This window comes from Astatotilapia calliptera, chromosome 10, assembly GCF_900246225.1.
Source record: "Astatotilapia calliptera chromosome 10, fAstCal1.2, whole genome shotgun sequence".
NCBI classification, from domain to species: domain Eukaryota; kingdom Metazoa; phylum Chordata; class Actinopteri; order Cichliformes; family Cichlidae; genus Astatotilapia; species Astatotilapia calliptera.
The window spans coordinates 14,186,591-14,212,074 of NC_039311.1; the positions used below are offsets into that span (position 1 = coordinate 14,186,591).

The window sequence follows — 25,484 nt, forward strand, 5'->3', positions numbered from 1 at the left end:
TTCCTGTCCACACATAAACGCAAAAAAGGAGTTTTAAAAAATCTCCGTTTTCGGTGATTCCAAACTCTGTTTACGTGTGGAGGAAAGGTCCAAACGCACAGAAACAGTTGTGTTTTCAAAATTACCCGTGTAGGTGTGGACGTAGCATAAAAGAGTTAGTAGTTTATTTTCTTACTACCTGTAATTTATTGCAGTTTATTTGTATTTGCTTAATTGTTTACTAAATGTTTGAGGTGTGAAATAAACCGCAATGGAGCAAAATATGGGTGTGTGTGGTTGGAGGATGTATTTGTGTGTGTGCGCGTGCGCGTGTGCGCGCGGGGGAGGGGGGGTGGCGAACATTTTTCTTGTAAAACAAAGGGGGGCCTAGCGAAAACGTTTGGGAACCACTGGTTTAGTACAAGTGTCAAGTTCTGATATTATTTTCTACTGTGTGTAGCTGTTAATGTAGTCCTTATTCAATAGGAGACAGCATAAAGAGCGTAAATTTCAACATTTCAACTCAGAGAGCTTTTTGGAAATCATATAGCTTAGCATTATTTTTATTGCTAAGCTTTATTTTTATTTTATTTTATTGACTGTACGTGTTTGTTCATTAAAGCACACTCAAAAAATGATTCTTGGCAATTTTGACTATAATGCAACTGAGATATATCAAATTAAAATGTATTTGTTCAAATAATTAATAATATGGGGAAACATGCTTGGAAAGGATTGAATGTACACAAAACAAATAGATTTTATTTGACAATAAAATAATAATAATAGAGAATTTAATATTATTATTTTTAGTAGTAGTAGCACATCTGCGCAGCATGCTACATGTGAACCTAGCTAGTTGTGTGGCAAACAACTTGTGTACTAAACTTGTTGTTTGTGCTTAGTGCTTTTACCCAGTTATGTGGAAAAAAGAAGTGCTGGACTAACATTTATACATATAATTATCTTTCTACTGACACAAGTTAAGTTCCATCTTTACATAAAAAACAAGCTATCCTGCTTAATTATGAAAACTCAGCCGCCTGCAGGGTGGTACATTATTATTACTGTGGTGGGCGTGTACGAACACTTCGCTGCTAGCTAGAATGAGAAATAAGGTTTATGGCTACAGTAAGCTAAAAAATTTTCTTCGTCTGGCTGCCTGTCGCTTGGTAGCATAAACTCTTTCTAACGTAATTAGACCGTTTTTTGACTCTTTTACAGACGCAGTCTTTGCATTCTAGCAAGCTGGTTAATCCTTAAATTACCAAAAGCTTTGGCATACCAGACTGAGACTAACGGGCAGCAGCGGTGATTCAGCGTGCTAGCTAGTGAGAAAAATCTTGAGAGCCTCCACATCCAGCCTAACATCCATTGATGTTAGCCTATGAGTATCGCCTTCGCATATCGCCAGCGTTGTTAATCGCCGGGTTTCTATCTACCAAGATGTACGGGATGTTGGGATGACAGGAAGATGGCAAACGGGGCTGGAAGTGAGTAACGTTAGAAAATAGCAAATGTCATGACATGCTACCCGTTAGCGTGTGTGTGTTTGTGTGTGTCGTACTTGGATCTTATCGCTTCTAACTTCTCTTCGCTCCCTGCGTGGCAGCCTGCACGGATTATTGGTTGTCATCACGAGTTGACGGCTCTATTTACACTGGTGGTGGCTGCCGTTTGCTATCAGTTATATCAAAGACACTCTTTGTGTGTGCAGTTGCATGCTTAAAGTGCCGGTACTGGTGGTTAGCTCGATCATAATGGTAAAAAAAAAAAGAAGAAAAAAGATCCAGGCCGGAGACGTCCAGCAGAACACAGTCTGTATTAAAAATATACTGCATAAAGTATATGTTATGTTTCGTCCACGTCTGCAGAACACAAGCTGCTTGTCATTGGACCAACAGAACCATGGTCAGTGAGGGAGAAGCTGTGTTTGGCCACATCTGTCATGAAGAGTGGGGACCAGAACTGGTAATGCATGCCTCTTTCAGCTGGTTTCAACGATTCTGTATTATGTGCTCAATAGTGTGAGTCATAATCTGGCACATTAGATGTTGTTAGTTACACATGTAACTAACTTTCGCTTATGATTAGGTTTTAAGATAAGATGTTGTCACTTAGGGTGGTTCTGTTAGTATTCCTGTGCCTGAGTACTTAAAAGGGTTGCTGGTCTGCTTTCCTGTTACAGTACACAGTGACATACAAATAGGATGACTTAACCATGGTTAGTCATGTCATTCTTTATCTGTTACACTGGCATACATGATGCAGCCCGGTGCTGGCTGGCTTTAATTTAGTACCAGGTTTGCATGAAGTAACAAATAAAAGAGTAATTATAAATGAAAAAAAAATAGATTTAATATAATTTTGTTCCTGAAATATAAAGATAATAAACCATTGCATAAATAGAACATTGTTTAAGTCTAATAATCTTTAGAACTGTATTTATCTTGGGATGTCTTATGCTTTTTTCATCAGGGTATCGGTCAGTCGTGCCATAAAACCATTTGCAGAACCTGGGCGACCACCTGACTGGTTCTCTCAAAAGGTATGACCAGAGCACCTTATCACAGGGTGAAAAGCAGAGAACACCCTGTACAGGTTGTCAGACTATCGCAGGGCTGCTTTCACAACATTAAAAACTTAATCCATGATCTCTGCAGTAGGTTTCACGCACTCTATTTGAGTGAAGTTGTTCTTGATACTCTTTTGGATCTTCACAGCACTGTGCCTCCAAATACTCAGAGCTCCTGGAAGCGACAGAGGCCCCAAAGTGAGCAAATAAGTGACTTCAACTTCAAACATGCTTGTGTAGCTTTACCCCGTTTGATGAATGCATCTAGAGGATATGCAGCGTTACGAGCTGATGCCTTTGTTACCTTCAGGCGGAAGCGCGGCGAGAAAGGTGAGGTGGTGGAGACAGTGGAGGATGTGATAGTTCGCAGACTGACGGCTGAGAGGATCGAGGAACTAAAGAAGCTGATAAAAGAAACGCAGGAGAAGCACAGGTAACCAGCATGAACACATTATTCGTCTAAAAAAGACACACACCTCAAACTGCGTCAGTGAGATGAGCTGACATACTGCTGTTTTCATAGGAAGCTGAAGAGAGAGGCTGAACTGATTCAAGCAGGACATCTGGATTCCAAACTGAAAGAGCTATGGGAGGAAATTCTGCTGTAAGAAGCAACAAATCTATCAACCCTGTTTGTACAGTCATGCACGTCTTTTTCTCCTGCAAACCTTAAACATTGGACTCATTGGACTCTCTTTGTAACAACAAAGGAAATGATCTTTTGTTGTGCATCTGTTAGGAAGAAGAAACTGGAGGAGGAGGAAGCAGAGATGAAAAGAAAAAACACAGATGCTGCTTATCAAGGTATTTCTTTCAATTTCAGGGGTCTTTTTTGAGGAACACATCCATAAAGAATTATATTTCAGTAATTACACAGGTCATCCATAAATAATGAAAATAAAAAAACAATGAGATTATGATTATTAAACTGAGATAACTTTGTGTAGCTAAGTCAGCCTGCTAGTAATATACATGAAAAGTAACTTCTTAGATATATTTGTGCTTAGTGCCACTGAAACCAGAAGAGATTCTTCATATAACAGACATTGTGATACAAGTTACATATACTTCTGTGCAAAAGTGATGAGCCAACCCTCATTTCTATATGTTTTGCTAAGAAAATGGGAAAAAGGTGAAGTGATTTATTGAAACATGCAGCAGAGACATGGGAAAAATATGGTTTGTGCACTTCTAACAAGCTTGAAAGTCAATACTTGGAAATACCACCTTTATTCTTCATAACAGCTCCCCTGGTTAGTTCAAAAGTACAATTTTATGCCTGTGCCTCAAACTATTATCTGGTTGCCAGCTTAGCTCCGTGGGTGAGCAGGCGGCCGGCCAGCAGGCAGTGGCTATGTTTCGAATCCAACCTGTGGCCCTGTCTGTCTCCACTATCAAATAAAGGCAAATGACAAAAAAGTATATTTTATTTGGAGTTTTTTAAACTAAAGAAATGGGGATAATTTGGCTTTCATGATTTATTGGTCAGTTTTAAGTGGGTCAACAAACAAACAAAGTAAAAGTTGTCTAAAATTGGTCAGGTACTGAAAATGAGAGAAAAAGTAGGTGATGTCCAAAGAAAAACTTTGAAATTTATTAAACTGATGATATTGCTCGAGAAAACTTTTATAAATGAGAAGAAAGTCTGGATTCTTTTAAGGAAAATATGAAAAACTGAGATGTGTCTGACAATTAAACTGGGTTAAGAATGGTCGTACAGAAAGCTCATCAAGACTTGATTGGGTATTTTAGAAGTGCTGCACTCTGCAGGAACTGTTTGACCAGAAACTTTAAACTGCTGTTGGCACTAGAAAACATGGGAATAAACAAAGAAAATATCCTTTATTTCAAGGTGATCACCTGTCAAAAGAGATGTCAGCATTTTTCATACTCAGGTTGAGCCAATTGGACAGCCCGTGTAGAGAGCATTGTTTTGAAAAGAAAAGCTTTGCTTTTGTATGACTCACAAGAAAAGGCTCTCTATGCTGCCCGTCCCTCTTTCAGCCAGACAGGTGGCAAAGAACACACCCAAGCGGATACCCAGTGTCACCATGCATTCACCCTCAGGCTGTAGCTCCCCAAGCCAGGAGTTCTCCCCAGGTGACCAACTCGAGTGCTTGACACTGGATCTTACATCTACAAAAAATGTAAGTCTCTGAAGACTCAGAGTTACTTATGACAATGCCTGACATTTCACTTATCCTGCCTTGTTTTCAGACATGTAAAAGTGTTTATTAGTATTTAATAATGGTGTAATGATTCTATAAATATTTTCTGTTTCTGTCATGTTCTTTTAGGGGGAATAAGAAAAAACATAATTGGTAAATTATTTTTACCCCTGGCATTATCACTTGATCATGATTGGGTTGTAGACTACAAATAAACTTTAGTATTCTATTTTATTTTCAATTCACTCTCCACATATAAAGTCTGTAAAAATTGCAGCTTTCATCAGACTAAAATAAATCTTAAAACCGGGCACTAACAAAAATACCAAAATGAATACATGGCTAAATACTGAAGCTCTGTCTTAATCTCTAATACCATTGATTGAAGTCGTTTGCTTCCAGAGAGCTCAGATTCAATAGGCTTGAGTGACAGGCTGTTTAGGTGTCTTTGTGTTATCCTTAATTAGTTTATAACATCCTGAACATTGCAGCAGTAACAGACCCTTTGGCAGACACAGACAGGAAGTGTCAAATATGCTTAATAGAAGGAATGTAATCCACATTCAAGTACCTTTTTCCTTAACAGGAAATGTCAGAGGCCATCAGCTTAGCATTGCACCTTGTCTGTTAGTGCTAGCGCGGCTGCTCAATCAATCGTTCCAAAGCTGCAGTCCAGGCACCAACAGCGTAGCCAAAATGAACACATGGCTAGTTAGAATGCAAATTACAAAAGCTCTTTCAAGCTTCAGTAATTAGCTGTGATAGCAGCATTAATGAAATTTCAAGTTTTTGTCAAAGTTTTCAGGTCGATCCAGGTTGCTCTCCAGTGCATCCATCGGAGTATAAATGTGTGTGAATGTTAGATAGAAGCAATGATATAGAAACAATAACAAAATTATTTCAGAAAACACAACAGTTATCAGATTCAGTATTATTAAACTTTCATATTGAGCCATAGTGCAAACCACTGATGCGTAACAGACTTTGATGTGCTTCAGATTTGTGCTAAAGGTTTGTAAAATGAAGTTAAAACTGAGCGTTATCTTCTAATTAACACACACTATAAAAACTTCAGCAAGGGTTTGAGCTGTTACTGGAGAGAACATCATGCCAAAAAAACCCCAAAACAGTTTAGACTTGGGAAAAAGAATTGTTGTTGCTTCCAAAGCAGATGTATATACAAAGTTATCACAGCCTTTCCAAGTGTCGAGAACTGAAATGAGAGGGATCATCAAGAAATTCAAATAGAGCAACACAGTACCGAACAAGCCTAGCAGAGGTAGAAGCGAAAGATTTCAAAGACTAGGGAAAGAAAACTAGTCAGTGACGTGTCTAAAGACCTTAGAACAACTGCAAAAAGTTTGGAAGTTGGAAATTGTAGTCTCAAAGAAGACGACCACCAGAACGCTGCATAGGAATGGACTGTGAGGCTGCAGACTAAGAAAACTTCTGCAAAAGAGACACCTTCAGGCCAGACTGAAGTATGCTAAGGGCAACCTGGAGAACCCGTTTCTTTGGTCAGATGAGATGAAAGTAGAGCTCTTTGGCCACAGAGATGTTGCTTATGTTTGGAAAAAGAAGGGAGAAGCATACAAGCCAAAGAACACCGTCTGTGTGGAGACTTCAGTGCATCTGGAGCTGAAAATCTTGTCAAGGTGGAAGGAATCATGAAGGAAGAAGGATATGTGAAGATTATGAAAGAAAACCTCCAGCAACAAAACCGAGTCTGGATCGTTGCTTTGCTTTCCAACACAACCTAAAACAATTCTTCTGAAGAACTACCTCCAGAAGACCAAAGCGAACATGCTGAACAACTGGCATGTCGAAGCCCTGTCTTGAATCCTATTGGAAATCTGTGGGGTGAACTGAAGACCAAGGTCCATGCCTGGAGAGCATCAAATCTGAAGGATCTTGAGAGATTCACCAAAGAAAATTGAGCTGAGATTGCTCAGGAGACGCATGCGAGACTAGCTGAAAACTACAACAGTTGACTGCAGGCTGTTATCTAGCAAAAAGGATACACAATTGACCGTTAGCATCAGGGAGCTAATAATTTTAACCCTGGTAGTTTCTGTTTTTATGAAATCATTTTGTTTCTGTGTTAAAGTAAAGTAATGTAATAAAACGTGGGTGTTTTATTCTTAAAAAGTCCTAAAAACTCTTTTCCAGGTGTAACAGCAATTGGGAAATACTTATTTACTAATACTAATATATTTTCATTGGTGGGCTAATAATCCTGTCGATATCTGTAGATTAGAGGGTTACCTAGGCAGCCGGATCTAGGAATGTCTGCAGGCGTCCAGCTGTCAGCTTCAAAATGATGCAAGAGGAGCAAATCATTTCCAATGTAGATGTAGTTTTAGCATCCAGGTCTTCTACAGTAATCACGACTGTAGCACCAGGTTAGCTCCTGCCAGTTAACACTGGCAAACTTGCTAAATGCGTCTTTTTCCCCCATGGACCGATTTCTCCTCATTAACCACCTAATTGACATTTGATTTGTCATTGTGACTTAATTGGCTAATTTACAAAACATTCCATCTATTTTATCATCATACTAGAATTTTAAAATCCCTTTTAAACAAAGTGTGACAAAGTGTGCTATTAAGAAAAATCGCTAAATAGTCACAAATTTAAACTATCTATTTCACCACAACACTCAGCAGATATAATGTCCTTCATTATATGTCCAGTATATACCTAGTAGATGTAATGTAATGTGTTTCTTGTTTAGATTTGGTAAATTCGGGCTCATAATACCTAAAAAAAATAATTTTAGGTGTAACTTACCAGGAGTGCTATATGGGATGTAAGGCATAGAAAATGACTGTTTTTATTTTGGAAATGAGTCTAATACTTTTGACCGTTCCCTTCAGAGACAAAAAAGAAAACATACAGTATTAGAGAACTGATAACAACTACATCTGTAAATCCTAATAAAATGTCATGTTTCCCTCTGTCTGTCTCTAGGCTTCTGGAACAGCCAGGCTAATGACATTTGCTGAGCCTTCTGGTAATGATGACAGCCACGGGTCCCTGCTAGAGGACCCCACCCAAAAGAAGTTACTGTGTCAGAAAGCCACACCACCACCATCTCCCCTCCTGTCAGAGTTACTGAAGAAAGGCAGTATATTGGCCACAAATTCCAGATTGGTTTGTTGAAGGGCTTTAATATATATGCCAGTAATTAACTTGTACAAGACTGCAGGGCAGTCTACCTTTATATGATCACGTAAAGAATTCCTGTGCTTTAGAGCAGCGGTCCCCAACCTTTTTTGCGCCACGGACCGGTTTATCCCCGACAATATTTTCATGGACCGGCCTTTAAGGTGTCGCGGATAAATACAACAAAATAAAACTAGTACCGGTACCGACAAAAAGAAAATTTATTCATAACACACGTGAAAAGACCAAGAAAAACCGAGTAAACGATAAAAAAGATAACAAAATAACGCTGAAAACCGATTAAAAACCCTGAAAACTATACATTTCACACCTGAGCCCGGTACCAAACGACTCACGGACTGGTACCGGTCTGAGGCCCGGGGGTTGGGGACCGCTGCTTTAGAGGGTGTCTAATAATTTGGCTATCCAGTCTGTCTCCTTACAGTTCTCTGTTATCGTTTAAATTTGGATTCTGTTTAAAATCACTGTATATATAAAATTCACTTCACATATCCTGGACTTGAAGAAGAAACCATTTTGCCTTCTCTCTTTATTGGCACTGGCCTTAAAATCCAGTATTGATCAGACACCACTGATGGGATAAAAAAAAAACACCAGCTATGCTGCCCTGCCTGTTAATGAGTAACAGATTTATTATTAAACAGCACTGCTTCATGTTTTAGACGTGTTTGATTTGTGTATGCATCTTTATCTCAGATTGGAGATGGTGACGTGTCCACAGGTAATGTGTCAGGAGCACATGACTTGCAGCTGGCTCCACCTTGTCAGCCTCTCTCTCAGGCAGCAGGTACAGATGCTGTGTTTGATCACTGTTGATCTCTGTTAAAATGTGTTGTTACAAAAGCAAATCTTACTTTTTGGATTTCGATAAACAGAAATGTTTCACAAAGCAACAGATTACCATACCAGTAAAAAAAGCATTCAGTAGAACCCCCTTTGACACAGGAAAAAGTGTCCCATAGGTCTTCTTATCTTTAGCTCATTGAACATGTTTTATAATTGTTAGTTTTACTCTTGAACTCTGAATGCATGGGTGCTATCTGGTGATGCCATTGCTGCAAATGTTTGCTAATACTCTGACCATCTGATAGCCTGAGGTGCTTTGTCAGAGCTCTGCACTTCATGTGTTAATGCATGCGTGAATACTTGCATGACAGGTGCCCCGATGTTGTCCCGTCTCCTGGAAGCAGGCCCCGCCCAGTTTTCCCCTCCATTAGGTTTTATGGTCAGTGTAGATTCTGCCTCCAGTGTTCCTCTCTCTGCCACCACTCCTGTTCCTGCTCAATCAAACATCTCAGCAAGTGCAGGTCTGTCCACTTTCTGATCCAACACCCTCACATTCTTAATATCACAAACTTTGCATTGTATACAGAGGATTTAATTGTGACCTGTTGATCAGATCTGTTCTTGGCCACCTGCTCTAAACTAGCAAAGATGTAATAATGCTATACCAAATAAGAATTTAGATTCATGGTGTCGAAATATTAAACAGATAGTAAATCAGTTGTTGCATTCATGCAGAGGTAAATGTGATGGTGCCATCTGTGGCCCCTGGATGCCAGCCTGTCTCCTCTATGGTAGAAGATAAGGTGTCAGAGCTCAGTGAGGACGATGTGACTGTGTCACTGTGTCATGAGCTGGACCTGAAGACAGTGGGGGACATCATCGCCATCATTGAAGAGAAGGTTCTAAAAGTCAACAAACCTTACTGTTTAGGTTACATTAAATAATTTATGAGACCTGTTTGGATTTTTATTTATTTATTTATTTTTTACAATATGAGCATTCATTGTATGCTTCTTTTTGTAGGCTGATGAAGCTGCTGATGCTTTGGATGCAGCTGCAGTTGAGGCTGCTCTGTCCCTTTGTGAAGAAAATGGCCACGCTCTGTCTGCTGCCTGGGATTCTGGGCCTTTCCAGCCTCATGAGCCACACAATCCCACAGTGCCCACTGGGGCTGTACAGTCTTCATCTCTTCACTGTAGCTTGGAGGAGAGGACAGAAGCTTCACTCTCTTCTTTTTGCAACAGTCAAGATAACCATCTTGCAGGATTTCCTGTGGGACTGAGGAGCATTCCTCCCTCTTCCTCATCTGGATGCAACTCAAAGATTTTGGAGCACTACCGCAGTGGAACGCCTCCACAGGCTGCAGCAGTGAGAGAGACCGGAGAGGCGGTTCACTCAAAAACCCAAATGTCATCCAGAAAATGTGAACGTGAGAAGTGGGCACAGCAAATCCCTGAAAAAATCCACGGAGGTACGAACATCCATGCTTAAGCATTTGTACTGCCTTGCCACGTAACATGCAGTTTGCGTCAGACTATGCATTTTGCAAACCTTATTATTCATTTCTACTATCTTGACAGACTCGGTATTAGAAGATAACCCAGTGACAGAAAGGCATCCAAAGGTATAGCACTGTATGAGGACAAAGCGAGCATGATGCTTGTAATTGCTGTACTAAAATTTGCAGTGTGCTCCACAGTAACCCGGCACTTTCAGTTTTGTCTGAATCTGTCTGTGCCTTTATACATTTTTGCAGGAGACGAAGAGGGAGGACGCAATAACTATTGGGGGAGGAGAGAAGGCCTCGGGGACTAACCTGCAAAACAAAGTTAATGGGCCAGAGGTGTGTGGAGAAGAAGTGGGAGATGGGGTGGAAGAATTCCTATCAGAGCCAGACGGCGAAACTGAGCTAGAACCGGCAGCCAGTGAGAGTGAGGATGGATACAGCCTCCATACGGCTTCCTCTTCACTGCAGCTCCACACAACTGCAGACTCCATCCCCAGCAGCCCAGCTTCTTCGCAGTTGTAAGTGAAATGCATTTATACTCTAGATCAGGGGTCTCAAACTTAAATGAGCTGTGGGCCACTGCTGGCACTATCATCTCATTGGAGGACCACTTTAGTGTTCAAGGAGTACAAAACAAACAAACAAGAAAACACCCACAAATATTTCTGAAAATGTGGTGTTTTGTTTGTTTTTTAAAATGTCAAATATTGTATAACAAGAAAAAACTGCAAATGCGAATGATTTTTTTTCTCACTGAAGCCTTTCATTGAACTACCAAATAAACAAATTGGTACTCTCTTTCTGACCAGACACGTGGCAACACTTCTGCTATAACTTTGTTTGTATTTAACAAAATAAAAATGCAGACATAAGTGTACACATCAGTCAATATACAGGCTGCAAATAGGGGTGACGAGTTTGAGACGCCTGCTCTAGATGGTGCTGATGATGTAAGAATACTGAGTTTGCAGCAGATTAGTTTCTGCATTCATACAACTTCCTTTTTTGACCTTCAACATGCAGTTCTGTGTGCAGTGAGGATCTGGAAGCTCTACAGGCTCACAAAATCTGGAAGAAAGCCATTATGCTTGTGTGGCGAGCAGCAGCCAATCACAGGTCAGAATCTGATTCATAACTTTAACACTAAATGCACAGTCTCCGATATTTTTCTGTAACGCGTCGTGTAAACCTGTTGTAGGTATGCAAATGTCTTCCTTCAGCCAGTAACAGAAGAAATTGCGCCTGGATACCACAGTATTGTGCACAGGTAAGCAAAGAATATTTTTGTATCACTTTACTGGAGCTTTAGAGGAAAAACATCTCAGACAGAACTGTCTTCGCTTTTTGTTCTCCAGGCCCATGGACCTGGCAACCATAAAGAAGAACATCGAGAACGGTCTGATACGGACCACCGCCGAGTTCCAGAGGGACATCATGCTGATGTTTCAGAATGCAGTCATGTACAACAGCCTGGACCACGACGTGTACCACATGGCTCTGGAGATGCAGCGTGACGTGCTGGAGCAGATCCAACAGTTTCTAGCTACCCAGCTCATCATGGAGACGTCAGAATCTGGTATCAGCGCCAAGAGCCTGAGAGGCCGTGAGAGCACGCGCAAACAGGACTCTACTGACAAGGTGCTTCACTAGAGTTTTGACAAAAGCAGAGTACAGAAGAAGAGAAAAGGGTGAGACAACAAAGGTAGAAGAAAGTGATGCCAAACTATTTGATGGCCATTTTCCAAAGCATGACGTTTAATTTTAAATCAGTTATTCTCAGGTAGCCATTGGCTTCGTATGCTATGAAAATCAGGTTGTTCTCCTTCAAACATTCGTTTCGGTGTCTCACTATGGGCGACGCTCTCTCAGCATGTCATTACTCCAGCCAGCATTGGCCACCCTCCTCCCTATCCAGTCTTTTAAGTGATGACGTGATGAACCCTGCGTCCAGGCCCAAACTACTCTGCGTTTAATAAGGCTGCGGTATTTTTAACATGTTTTAATGCTTTGTATCTTGTTCTATTTAATCTCAACAAGCCCCTAAAAACAGTCAGTGATCACTGTTGGCCTCTCTCGGTTTTTATTACCACTAATCATTTTAAAGCTCAGTTTTTAAAACTTTACATGTAACTACAGCTCAGCCCATGCAGTAGTATTTTAATGACTAACCTTGTATTGTGGATGGATTATCTCAGTTTTTCTCCTGACTGAAGTTTGGTCCGTTTACAGGATCCTGCTATGCAACTGCATTTGCCCCTAACCTTCAAGAACCCTCATGTTAACTTTTATCGAATGGAAAAAAGTCACCAGCTATGCTGCCCTGCCTGTTAATGAGTAACAATAACATCCTCCTGCTTCTCTGTTTATATTATGCTAACATAGCTGTGTCGCTAGCGATCACGCAGCACATCATTATATACCAGCTAGCCAAACTTTGGTAACCCTACAAACATCACTGCTGTTTACTTTCCTGTCTTCATTTATGTCAGAAGTGATAGCAGAGCTGTACATCTTAATTTGTTTCAGAAATCCCTCAGTCAGAACATGGTATGTTATATTTAGATGGAAACTAGTGAGCTAACTTCCTGCTAACCTCTAACTCCGTTAAATTTAATAAATTCTGTTTTCATGGATGACTGGATGTTAAACTTAATTGTTACACCTGGTAGAGTATCCATACTAATCATTTTATTACAGATGAATGAATTTAGACAGTTTTTCAACTCTCAGTAATGCTGGAGTGATCATTTGACTTAGAGACCTGCAGCGGAGTTTGGTCCCAGGCACGGCTAATGACGTCAGACTTAAAGACCGGGTAAAAGGGTGTGACACAGCGTCACCCGTCATTCAATTTCCTCTTCTCGCTTCTTCAGAATTTTCCCCTGCGGTTGCAAAATCTCAGGCTCAGATACACATGACGCTTCTGTGATGTGCCCCGGGCTGCAACACGCCCAAGCGGCTATTTCCACACCAGGTTCATGTGAACACTGTGCTCGCTTTACTCTGAAAAGCCTTCGTCAATTCTAGCCTGCCAGGCTAGCCTGTCGAAGAAGTACCCAATGTTGTCTCCAATTGGCGCACTGATGGAGCACACTGAGTCAGCCACACCAGGCGCCAGCTGGGGCGACGAGATGGATATCATCCTCCCGCTGGTGGACGATGCCTAGGTCAGCTGCGAAGCTATGTTGTCTGATTCCCTTGAGGCTAATGACGAGCTACTCAGCAAATCCTCTGAGGGACCGTTGGAACGTCTCGTCTCGGGTGAGGATGACGACGTTTTCTTTGCCCCCTCTGGTCGGAATTCTGTGACTCAAGGGATCGATTGTGATAACACCGGCACACAGTCCCGTGTCATGGAGCTATTTGATGTTGCAAAACGGGCAGCTGGAAAGCTGGCAGTCCCATGGCCCAACGTGACAATGGAGACCTCCACCTCACGATACGAGGGTAAAGGGCTCCCCAGAGCAAAGCGCACTACTAAGCAGGTACTGCCACTTTTCCCCGAATGCGTGGACGAGGTCACACGCTGCTGGGCAAAGCCATTTTCGTCACCCAACCCCGTGAAGGGAGCGGCGGCATATGACTGTGCTGGAATGAAGGAGAAGGGCATCTACCAAATCCTCACAGTGGAGAATCTAGTGACTTCTCATCTCCACCCAAACCAGAAACTTTCCATGTCATCTGGTCCGTCCCTGCCCTTCAAGGCCAAACGCCTGCAGTCCTCCCTGGCTGACAAAGCGTATAAATCAGTTGCCACCACTGTGAGGGCATTGAACGCCTCATCGCTCCTGCTAGCCTACTCGACGGAGCTCCAGGACCAGGCTGCTGCGAAGCCCGATGCTAGCGAGCTGTGGGAAGAGCTGGGCATCGTTACGGACCAGTGTCTCCACCTCACTAGAGCAGCAGTACAAGCGGTGGGCAGAGCTCTCAGCATCATCATCCTGCAGGAGAGGGCAAGATGGCTGAACTTGGCGGGGCTTTTGGACAGAGAAAAATGTGACATTCTGGATGAAAGCATCGACCCCGCTGGCCTTTTCGGGACTGCCGTTGCCACCATACAAAGACGGTGCGAGGAGAAAAAGAAAGAGGGAGAGACCCTGCAGCTGTGTCTCACTAGGAAGACCCAGGCTGTGCCCCCGTCTCCACCCAGTTGCCGGAAGTTTGCTCAGAGCCCCAGCCGTCCACCCGGCGTGCCGACGTTTAAAATCCCTCGCCACCCAGCCCCGCAGGTCGCGGTCCAGGGTCCCCTAGGATCGCAGAACCCTAAGACCCACTGCTCAGGGTGCCCCACCACCAGCCAAGCAGTCGGACCGCAAGAAGAAGGACTGTCTTTTTTTTTTTCTTTTCCTTTTTTTGTGTCCCATTTGGATCTTTAGCCATCAGAATTGTTGTCTTAAGGCCAAGAAAGATGCCAAGCGGATTTATTTTACCAAGTGGATCATCATGGCCTTGCCATATTGGTCCATTTGATTTACCTTTATTACAATTATGAATTTATTTTATTTTCGGTTGCTACAAATGCGACAGACATGGCTGGGGGATAGGACAGGGAGAAAGAATGAAAGAAAGAGAGGGAGAGAAAGAAAAACAGAGGGGAGAAGAGACGGTGAGAAAGGGGGAAAGAAAGAAAGAAAAACAAACAAAACACCTGGATCACCTGTATGGAGAAAAAAAAACAGAAGAGAACGCAAACAAAAAAAAGAGCAACATAATAAAAACAGCACCATCACAATAAACTAGCTAGCAGTAGATAACAGTAGATACTGAATATTAAACGATATTGTGCAGCACGCAAGATAGACAGCGCACAATGTGCTTTGAGGCAGCAGCCAAGAAGGGTGTAGTCCGCGTCTGTGAACACCCGTGTGCACACCTGTGTGGATCAGCATACTTGTATTCCAAAGGTTTCTCCATGTAACGATCTGCTAGGGAGTGTGGGGAGCCATAGCCCCGTCCACCAGGGTATAAAGCAGGTATGGAGGAGATCCAGGCCCCAGATATCCAGAGGCCCCAGAGTACAAGGACCCGAGGAGGACCACCAAAAGGGGGGGAACCGTACCACCCTCCTGGGAAGAGCTGAGTAGAGCCCCAAACGAGAGGTCACCCAGCAGCTACGGAGCAGAGGCCAGAGGGGGTTGCATTGGCGTGCCCGCAGGCTCTGCCGGCAGCCAGCTGTGCCAGAGAGGACCGAGCTTCAAGCCCAGAGGCCTGAGGGCATCCCACCCCCCGGAAGGGGCCCAGCCGGGCCACAGGCGCCAGGCCCCGCCAATCGGCCACCAGGAGTGAGCCAGTACATACATGAGCGCCCAGCCCCAGACGACAAGGACCACCAACACACCAACGTCTGAGGGCATCAGCCACCGGCAGGGAGTGTGGTGAGGGGAGATGTAACCCTTCTCTCTGGGGTGGAGGCAAGTTGACCACCTCCTTATCTGCAGTAGCAGGGAGGCCCCGCATCCGAGACCCCAATCTGACGGCCAGCACCTCCTCCCAGCCCCCCAGTCCTGACGGCTAACAGAACCGGGGTGAGTGAAGACCTCAAACCTCCCTACGCCCGCTCATATGTAGTGTCGCTATGTGCTGTTCTAAAGTGCATTTAAAACTCGGGAGAGCCCTCGGGTATTTGTGAAATGCACAGAGGCAGTCATAGCCCCACTGAAGAGGCGGGGCATCCGCATAGCAACATACATAGACGATTGGCTGCTGCTATCAGAGTCAGAAATAATGGGAAGAGAGCACACCAGGTTGACAGTGGATCACCTGATGGCTCTGGGTTTCACCATAAACTATGAAAAGAGTGTCCTGCAGCCAGCTCAGGCCATCTCTTTCATAGGAATAGCTCTAAACTCCACCTCGCACAGAGCGTGTCTCTCGGTGATTACAGTCAAAAAAATGCTATGACATGCCGGCATTTTTCAGGTGGGAAGATATCTCCCATTCAGAAGATGCCTGCAGATGCTGGGATTAATGGTGTCTTCACTGGCAGTCATTCCAGTAGGCAGACTGCATATAAGGGAGTTTGAGCAATGGGTTGCATCACGGAGACTGAATCAAAAGCACCATACCCACCACCATATCAGAGTGACAGCAGATTGCGCTGCAGCACTCCACTGTTGGAGAAATCCCACATTTCTCACTTTGGGGGTGTCACTGGGGCTTTCACAGCCAGAAAGGTGGTGACCACGGACGCGAGTCTCACGGGCTAGTGTGCCACTCATGAGGGCAGAGCAGTGAGCGGCAACTGGGACTCACGACAAAGGGGTGTTCACATAAACTGGCCACAATTGCTAGCAGCATTTCTAGCACTGAGACACTTCCTTCCACTGTTAAGAAATCACCATGTTCTGATCAGAACAGACAACACCACTGTTGTGGCGTACATTGACAGAGGGCGGGTTACAGTCCCGTCCTTTGCACATGCTTGCTCGCAAACTGATCATGTGTAGCAGCATCAATCTGTTGTCACTGAGAGCTGCTCACATTCCAGGAGCTCCGAACTTGGGAGCAGATTTAATGTCCAGGGGAAACCTGCAGTACGGGGACTGGACCCTGCACCCACAGGTGGTGACCCATATCTGGACCCGCTTTGGCCAGTCACAGGTCGACCTGTTTTCCTCGAGGGAGAACGCTCAGTGTCCACTGTATTTCTCCCTGAGGGACCAGGAGGCTGCGCTAGGGGTAGATGCATTAGCTCACAATTGGCCACATGTTCTGCTTTATGCGTTCCCTCCGTTGGCCTTAATTTCTCCCACTCTTAACCAGAGTGAGAGAGAGGGGGCTAACAATAATATTGATCGCCCCAAGGTGGACGATGGTCCCATTGGTTAGCGGAGATTATGCCCCTCTTGTGGAGCGAACCTTGGCCTCTCCTCTGTGACGAGACCTAGTCTCCCAGGCCAGGGGGGAGATTTTTTTTCACCCTCACCCTGTGGGCTTGGCCTGTGAGAGGTTGAATTTGAGTATGGGAGGACTCACCCAGGGTGTTATAGCCACTATTCAGAATGCTAGAGCCCCCTCCACAAGATCATTGTATGAGAACAAGTGGAGATTATTTGAGGAGTGGTGTGGAAAGTCTCACACTCTCTATTTTCAGTGCTCTGTGACAACAATTCTCTCCTTTCTCCAGGAACTGTTAGATAAAGGAAAGGCCTTTTCCACAATTAAAGTATATCTAGCAGCCATTTCAGCCTGCCATGTGGGCTTCGTGGATGGCCCAGTGAGCCATCACCCGCTAGTCCGCTGTTTTATGACAGGGGCACAACGACTCCACCCGGTTTCTAAACCTCTCGTCCCCACATGGGATTTATCCCTGATGCTGGGGGCAGTTTCACAGCCACCATTTGAGACCACTAAGCCAGGTGGAAATAAAAATCCTGTCTTTGAAGACTGCATTGCTCCTGGCTCTCGCATCTGCAAAGCATATCAGCTATATTCATGCACTGTCAATACACAAACAGTGCACCCGATTCACGCGGGATAACTCTAGAGTCACGCTCAGGCCAAATCCGGCCTTTGTGCCCCAAAATCCTTATCTCCAATGCACCCCATTGGAGCTGGAAGCTTTTTGCCCTCCTCCTTTCTCCTCCCCTGAACAGGAGTGCCTAGATGCTGAGGCAATCCAATTGGCTTACTCCAGCACAGCAACCTCTTGGGCCCTTTTTAGGAGTGTCTCTATAGAGGAGATATGTGCAGCGAGCTGGGCTTCACCTTTGACGTTTGACTGTGTTAAGTGTGGGCTAGAGATGACCCCACGAGACCTCCTAAGTTGGCAGTCAGTCGTTCAGATGGGCTTATCTGGCAATATGGGAGTCTGCATATCTTTGATAACATGAGTGAGGTGTCTCACCAGATACCCCTCCTTGCACGAAGCGAGGAAGAGGTGAGCTTATCTTACCTCACTCATGTTATCAGAGAACAGAGGTTACGGAATAGAGTAACCTCAAGTTATTGTCTGAGGCCTTCATGTACTTATAGTTTATCCAAAGCATTCAATGAGTGTTTAATAAGAAAGCAGACTGCTCGATATTAGGGCTAATGAATTGAAGCTACTGTTCAATCAGCTTTAGTTTGATTTATAAAAGATGTTTCTGTGACAAAAAGCACTGCATAAAGAACTGCTAACCTAATAATGATTTTATAACACTTATGCTACAGACCATACTATATAAAATACATATTTTTTCATTTTTAACATTGATTTTCAATGTTACTTACACCCAAAGTATTTGGTGAAAAAAAGTATTTTTCCTCCCGGTCATCTAGTCTGGCAGAATGTCTTTTTCTGTTTCTTTAGATATTCTGATTACAGATAACCCATTTGAAGATAGGAAAGTTTAAAGAGTTAAATAATGATGGGTCATAGCATACTGATGTTAATGGGAACCTCTAAATCACTGAAAGGTAGGAGATGACTGAAATGTCCTGCAGTACCTTGAAAAGTGGCTTGACAACAGTATTCTGTATATCTGTAGCTTACATGATATAAAGATCCTGAGCTAAACATGTGGCATCGTCCTGTAATGTAATGGCAGGGCAGCAACAAAACATAGTAAATGTAGTACTAGTGTTATAGCAGTTAATGTGTGTTTTTAAAGCTTGTCTCCAGTTTTCCTCTAGCTGAATGTACTGTGTTGTCTCTCTCTTTGTATTATTTTGCTCCTGTTTGAGATTTTCAGCACACTACTGAGTTGCAGCTCTTATCTGTCATGTTCCTCTTACAGGACACTGTGTCCATGTCTTCCCCTGCCTTCCTTCTTTCTCTTTTTGTAAGTACCCTCTTTACTACCTTTAAAACTGCAGTTACATATATTCAAACAAAGAAGACAAACAAACAAAGAAGGTTTTATTAAAATACTTCATTTAGTCTCTTAAAGCTCAGACTAAACGTTTTTTCCCCCACTTCCACTGCAGGATGGAGGCACCAGAGGGCGCCGTAGTGCCATAGAAGCTGACCTCAAAATGAAGAAATGAAACCATCAGTATGATATTGTATCAGTATGGTGTCCCTGAGATAAAGTGAAAAGACTGATCTCATTGTCTCTCAGTTGCACAGATTGTGGCTCTGCGTATGGTGCAGTGTAACCTTTGCTTGCACTCTAGATTAAAAGGATAGACTGCAGTGTGGAGATGCTAATTTGTTCTGAGACAGCCATACAGTCGTGGATTACATAAAGTATAATCCCAGATTAGAGTGGGAGCATTCTGAAAGACCATGTCAGACCTTTCATGGATATAGCTGCACATCACTCAGACGTAACCTGCTCTGAAGTTCATGGGGATGTAGAGAGGTTTTAAAAAAATGCTCCTATTATACAGTTGGGCTGAATATTGAATTAACTGGGCTTGAAGTTGATCCCCAGATTAGCGTCCAGAAGGCCAAAAGTCTGGCCAGAGGGGCAAGTTGATTTCAAACAGAAGCGTTTTCACTGCAGGTGTAAAACAGATTTTAAAGATCTAATTTTAAGACTTTGATATCCTTTTACTGTAATGTTTGTGTTGGATTTATTTTATCAATGTGACACTTTGGTGAAACAGTACCTACATGCTTATTCTACTACATACTCAGTGCTTTTGATTAAGTGTTACATTTCTAAACTGTTGTTTACTTTAAAGTCTGTAAAAAAAAAAAAAAAAAAAGCTGTTACGTTATACTTGAATTTGCACAAAACGTTTCCACTGTGCCAATCCAAAACCGATCACAGCGGTCACTGTTCGAGCCAATCACAAACTCTCATGCAAGCTACGTGCGCACAAATCAGTGAGAACAGTTGGCTTTTTTTTTTTTTTTTTTGTCAGTGTGAAATTCCCCTTTTTTGTTGCGAGGCTAATGTTTCATGCACCGTAATTGATTTTGGAAGCTTTTAGTATTTTTCAGGACTGGCTTTAAGGAACACTAATACTAAACCCTGTGTGCACACCAACGAAGATGCAGCGTTTTTCACAGCGTTCCCACTTGCTTTTCTTCAATCATGTTCAATATTAATGACCCAATGAATAAAGCTTGTAACTTTTATAGAACCCGAGCCAAGATATTTCCAGGTTAAGTAGCTCATGATGCCTCTCTGTCCTCGCTCTTCCCTGTAAATATGCAAAAGCAAACAAATGTTTGTTTTTCATGTAATTCAAAGTACGAGACGTTCTCAGTTTGTACATTTGGTCTGCTTAACAAACAAGTTGTCTTAGATAAGTGTTTACAGTGCTTTGAGAAGATTTTAAGACTCCACACTTTTTTTTTTAATTTTCAAGATTAAAAAAAACAAAAACCCATCAATATACAATAAATTTCCCATAACCAAGTAAAAAGCATGCCAGATTTTTCCCCCCCCAAAATTTGTCTAAAAGTAAATCACAAGTATTTGATTTTCAAAAGCCTTTAGATCTTTTACTCAGTGCTCTGCAGAAGTTTTGTTGATAGCTTTAAAAGCTTTTTATCTGTTTGGCTAAGTCTACAGACTTTGCACACCTGGATAAAGGCAGGTTATTCCATTTTTCCAGGCAAATCCTTTCAGGCTTTATCAGATTGGATAACTGCCATCTCTAGCTCTCTCTACCAGTGTCATGAGCGTCACATCTGGGTTCTGGCTCAGCCGCTCAAGGACAGTCAGTGGACTGAAGCCACTCTGGCTTTCCCATCTGTGAAGATTACGTCTGAAACTGTTGACCATTGGGCGCTCGGTCACGACCTGGATGAAGGCCCTTCTTGCTGGGCTTCTCTGTTTGGCTGTGGGGCGAACTCCAGGAAGAATCTTAGAGTTTCTACAATTTTTCTATTTCACAAGCGACAGCTCGAGAAACAGTTCTACACTTTTGTCACTATTTAAGCCTCGCCACAATTTTATCTAAAAACTATAGAGTTCTTTGAATCCACTGGCTTGGTTTTTAATCCTGACATGGAGTGAACTGTGGGACCTTTTACTGTTCATGCTTCTGTATAAGGGTTAGAGTGAAGAATGATGGAGGAAAAATACAGCAATTCAAAGTTAAATTACAATGAAATAATTTGAAAAAAGTGAAAACATCTGAAGACTTTGAGTCCAGTTTGAACAATTTGCATCACGGCTACAACGCAAATTAGGTTCAGATCCAGTAAACAGTGAAGCTGAAGCTCACCGTTTGATATTTTTTGTGTGATATAGTTTTTAAATCCATGATTATTTGCTAGAAATTAAGAGCTGGTTCTTAAATGGCAGCTTAACCTGAGCTTGAGGTAAATTTAGGATGCGTTATTCCCCTCTATCATTTTCTAGTTTAACAAGGTGACCAAACTAATGATGCATTCAAAGAGCCACCGTGAAAAAGAAACCAGACAGAAACCAAGAAGATTTTCTGATTATTCTTTAATTTTGTGGTATTTTTGGCTGAAAGCTTAACTTTGCAGTTCTAACTCAAGGGGTATGTCCGCACTGATTAATACCAAACCCTGACTCGTGTGTATCACAGTAAATATAATGTCATTTACATGTTTGTGACTTCCAGTGTGGAGCAGAATATATTCTGACAGTTTACATTTATAATTTCAGCAGTTATGAAGATGTATTAGCCAAAAATAATAATGTGGAACTAATTAAAAAAAAAAAAAAAATCACAAAGATGCATGCAACAGTAACAATATGGAGTCACTATGAACTTAAAAAGTGCTTGAGGTGAACCTGAATATCTCACAAGTATGACAACAGCTAAGGCAGTCTGGCAGTCCTAGTGCGCAGCAACAAGTATCAATGTCTGGATAGGGTTTGTGTGAGCTGAGCTTTTTCATTTTAATTATATATATATATATATATATATATATATATATATATATATATATATAAATAAAGGGCTCCATAAGTTACAATCCCCTTAGTGATGACGTGATTTGACCAGACCGTGGCAAGTAAAAGTCCCAATTTTGGTTTCTGTCTGGATGAAATGATCATACCCACAAGTTAGTTGTGGAAAACAAAGTCTCCAAGGAGTTTAACAGTCTCCGTTATTTACAAAATGACACCGGGAGGCAGCAGTGCATCGGAGGACTACGACTGCTAGCACAAAGAGACATGCTTGCTTCTTTGAAAAACTCCCAGCCACTACTGACTGAAGTTACCACTATCGGATTAGGCTGTCTAATCATAGCCATTCAATTCTTATATATGAAGTTTTTTGAAACATTTTCTTTTTTTTTACGTTTATTTTTAAATTATCATTATTGTTATAAAAGATCAGAAGAAATTACGGGTATTGGATTTATAAAATATCTAGATTTGAGCTGAAAACCCATTTTTCTGGAAGCATCTGAGCTTGCAGTTATGAAAGCAAACAAAAAACTGTATTGCAAGCCATTTAAACTCCATAAAACCGTACAAACTGCTTATAGTGAAGGTTCCCCATATACAGCAAGAAACACTGAACTGCCTTTTCTTTCGGCTGAAATGCCATTTCTAAATGACCAACACAATAAACACCTATGCAAGCGCTGACGCAGGGAGCCTGAAGCTCTGCTGTAGGAAGCAGCTCCTTTTTTTGGCAGCACAAACAGAAAACAGCATATTCTGTAAAATATTACTGTGCCTCCTATTGCTCGAGGTCCAAATGAGTGATTTGTCTATGTTTCAATCATAAATAAAATGTTGCAGACTAAAAATAAAAGACTACAGTACACTGTACTTCATTTCTAACAGGAAAGAAAAATGGATGTTTCTTCTATCATCCACTAAATAAATACACCTAAAATTTGAGCAAGGACACAGAAACATCCAAAATAAATACAGGTGAACTACAAAACCCAACCAGATAAAACATGTATGTGTGAACATACAACTGCCTTTGTAACCCCAAAGGGAGCCCCCTTATGTCATGCCATTTCTATAAGAAAGTTTAAAGGCTCTGAGACGTCGTTCACGCTTCCACAGTGACTGCGCACCTGTCACCGCTACCACCACAGCTAGGGCCGGCAGCTAACATGCAACTTCACTTTCTACCATCGACACGAGGAGAGAAGGCACATCGTTCCCAGCGGCATAATCTCCCACTGGCTGTGCTGTACCCAAAGAGATTTCTTCACAAAGTGGCCAGATTGGATAAATTACACACTTAGGTAAAATACATTATTGTAAAGTCTGTAAAGAAACACTTTCTCCTCTCCGACAGTCCTTATTTTCCTCTCTGACGCCCAACCAATCGATGCAGTTTCTCACAGTTTTCCAGCCTCATTGTCTCCGCCTTCTGCTTTAAGCGGTCGTCTCGGTACAGCTGTCCGAGGTTTGCCAAGTCTGATTCTGCAAAGGAAACAGAATGACAAATATGAAGCTGCAGCAGACTGATAATGTAGCTTACCATAAACAGAGAAATAGATGGACACAGTTGGTTTTATCCTGCAGTCAGAAACATTACTAAAGATTGAGAGCAGGACCCAAAAAAACCCCAAAAACTGCAGTTCCTCAAATGGTCACTTGAGGCTGGCTACAAAAACTTTCTTTATAACAACTGTAAAGGAGATTCATTTCTATACCACCTGCTAAAGGCTTTCAGTTATGAATGTTGAGGGGTGTGGCTGCTTTAGTGACAGGGAAGTACAGGCACAAGCATCTAAGTATGACTGATCAGCATCACCTAAGCTAATCTGATTCACTGCCCTGAACCCTCTTGACCATGTTTTTGCTGTTGGATCATTTTAATAGTCATCTGACAAAATAAACAACAACAACAAAAAACAAACAAACAAAAAACATGGATTTGAATGTGGTTAAGCCTGCTCTTAGTTTTTGTCTCTGTGAAATGTATCTTACATGTCAGCACTAATTAGCAGGACCCGATGTCTCTGCGAGGCATCCGCGCCGTCTATAGATGCACCAAGCTAGCTAGCATTAGCTACGTCAATCTTTTATCTACAGCATGGGAGTGTGGCTGAAACTCTGGGAAGCAGGTACAATCCTCTACCAGTAAAAATCTCTGCAGCTGTTGAATCATCACAGATATGGAAATTTAGTCCCATTTTCAATTTGATTTATATAGTTTTAAATCACAACAACAGTTGCCTCAAGGCGCTTTTATATTGTAAGTTAAGACCCTACAATAATAGAGAAATAAATAAATAAATTATTTAGCTGTGTAGCCTTAAGAAAACCACTTATCCCCAATCAATGGACTCCCCCCCCCCCCCCCCCCCCCCCCCCATTTCCTGATGGCACAGGTATACTCCAAAATGGTAATACTAATGTTAGGCTCAAGGTTTGAAAGCATGGCTCAAGAAAGCCCACAAAGTTGTCTGACTCTACCATCATCAATCCAAGATTTTGGGGGGGGGGGGGGGGGGGGGGAAATGAATGCAACTCTGGATGGAAATAAATGTCTTAACACTGTAAAAGCTTATCGAAATTTATGCCACAGCAAATGTGGGCCATCACCAAAGCTAAAGGCAGTCTAATTAAATATTAAATATTTAAATATAAATATTTAATTAAATGTTAAATTAAATATTAAAATATAAATTTTTTTTTGGCCCAGCAGTTTATACTCCCCATCCAAACAAAGAACCTGCTTGCTTACTTTGCTGTTTTTCTTTCCAGCAGCTGCTCTGCAGGTGTTCAATATAGTCGTTCTCAATGGTTTTCTCGAGCTCCTCCAGTGCAGCGCCACGGTATTCCTTCTCAAAACCCTTGTCTACATAGTATGGTACACCCATGTGCTGCGTTTCCCTGGACACCACTAGCCCCATGGCTCTGAAACCAAAACCAAACCAAATTAATTCAGTGGATTTACAGCGTCAAGCATGTCAGAACCCTTAGGATGGCTAAAAATCACAGTAGTGAGACCCATATGTTGTCGAACAGACTCACGGCTTATAGAAGAGACTGTAGGGTGGGTTAGTGGCCATCATCTGAGTAAACACTGATATGAGGATTAGCACCAACACGGGGAGAAGCTGCAGAAGAGCTGTGAAGGTGTTCTGTGGGAAGATAGAAATCAGTGCAGTTTACAAAGCATGCAATACTGTATGTAGGCTGCAATGATTACGCCGCACTCATGCCAGCGTGGTATTTCTACGTCTTTGGAATATGAGCAGAAACAATCACTTAAGGGATACAGTCATGTTAAAAAGGAATTCCAGAACCTTTCAGTGCTTTTCTGTAGACTCATGATCAAAGAATTAAAGACGACAACAACATAATATTGAGGCTGTTTAACAGGGATTTCTCCTCATGCTTAGTGAGTCACTGACCTGACTCTGATTTTCCTCCACCACCTCCTCGCGCCTTTCATGAGCACGTCGACGACGAGGCTGATAAAACTGAGAGTAGGAGGCTCC

The 25,484-nt window shown here is 42.3% G+C and overlaps 2 protein-coding genes across 4 annotated transcripts in view; one reads left to right on the plus strand and one right to left on the minus strand.

The window, feature by feature from the left end:
- The first annotated feature begins 1,035 nt into the window (after window positions 1-1,035).
- Window positions 1,036-20,218, plus strand: brd8a (bromodomain containing 8a). 3 transcript variants are annotated; one of them, XM_026183122.1, is made up of 20 exons: window positions 1,036-1,472; window positions 1,854-1,950; window positions 2,458-2,527; window positions 2,703-2,752; window positions 2,865-2,987; window positions 3,078-3,158; window positions 3,294-3,358; window positions 4,559-4,701; window positions 7,693-7,875; window positions 8,605-8,695; window positions 9,066-9,215; window positions 9,430-9,593; window positions 9,718-10,165; window positions 10,275-10,318; window positions 10,451-10,719; window positions 11,225-11,317; window positions 11,400-11,468; window positions 11,557-11,839; window positions 18,922-18,966; window positions 19,112-20,218. In XM_026183122.1, exons 1-20 carry the CDS (start codon window positions 1,454-1,456, stop codon window positions 19,169-19,171), a joined length of 2,547 nt encoding a protein of 848 aa, XP_026038907.1. In that variant the 5' UTR covers window positions 1,036-1,453; the 3' UTR covers window positions 19,172-20,218. The 3 variants fall into 3 exon arrangements, with proteins under 3 accessions (XP_026038907.1, XP_026038906.1, XP_026038908.1); XM_026183121.1 differs by having other exon boundaries at window positions 18,922-19,172; XM_026183123.1 differs by lacking the exon at window positions 19,112-20,218 and having other exon boundaries at window positions 11,557-11,889.
- Window positions 20,219-21,520: 1,302 nt separating this feature from the next.
- dnajc18 (DnaJ (Hsp40) homolog, subfamily C, member 18) overlaps window positions 21,521-25,484 on the minus strand; it is an 8,679-nt gene continuing 4,715 nt past the window's right edge. Inside the window, exons 5-8 of the mRNA XM_026183124.1 lie at window positions 25,398-25,484; window positions 25,015-25,124; window positions 24,725-24,897; window positions 21,521-23,454 (exon numbers count right to left, since the gene is read on the minus strand). The exon at window positions 25,398-25,484 is cut by the window's right edge and continues 26 nt beyond it. Of these exons, the coding sequence (XP_026038909.1) occupies window positions 23,330-23,454; window positions 24,725-24,897; window positions 25,015-25,124; window positions 25,398-25,484 (495 nt within the window). The 3' untranslated portion in view covers window positions 21,521-23,329. The remainder of the gene's footprint in view (window positions 23,455-24,724; window positions 24,898-25,014; window positions 25,125-25,397) is intronic.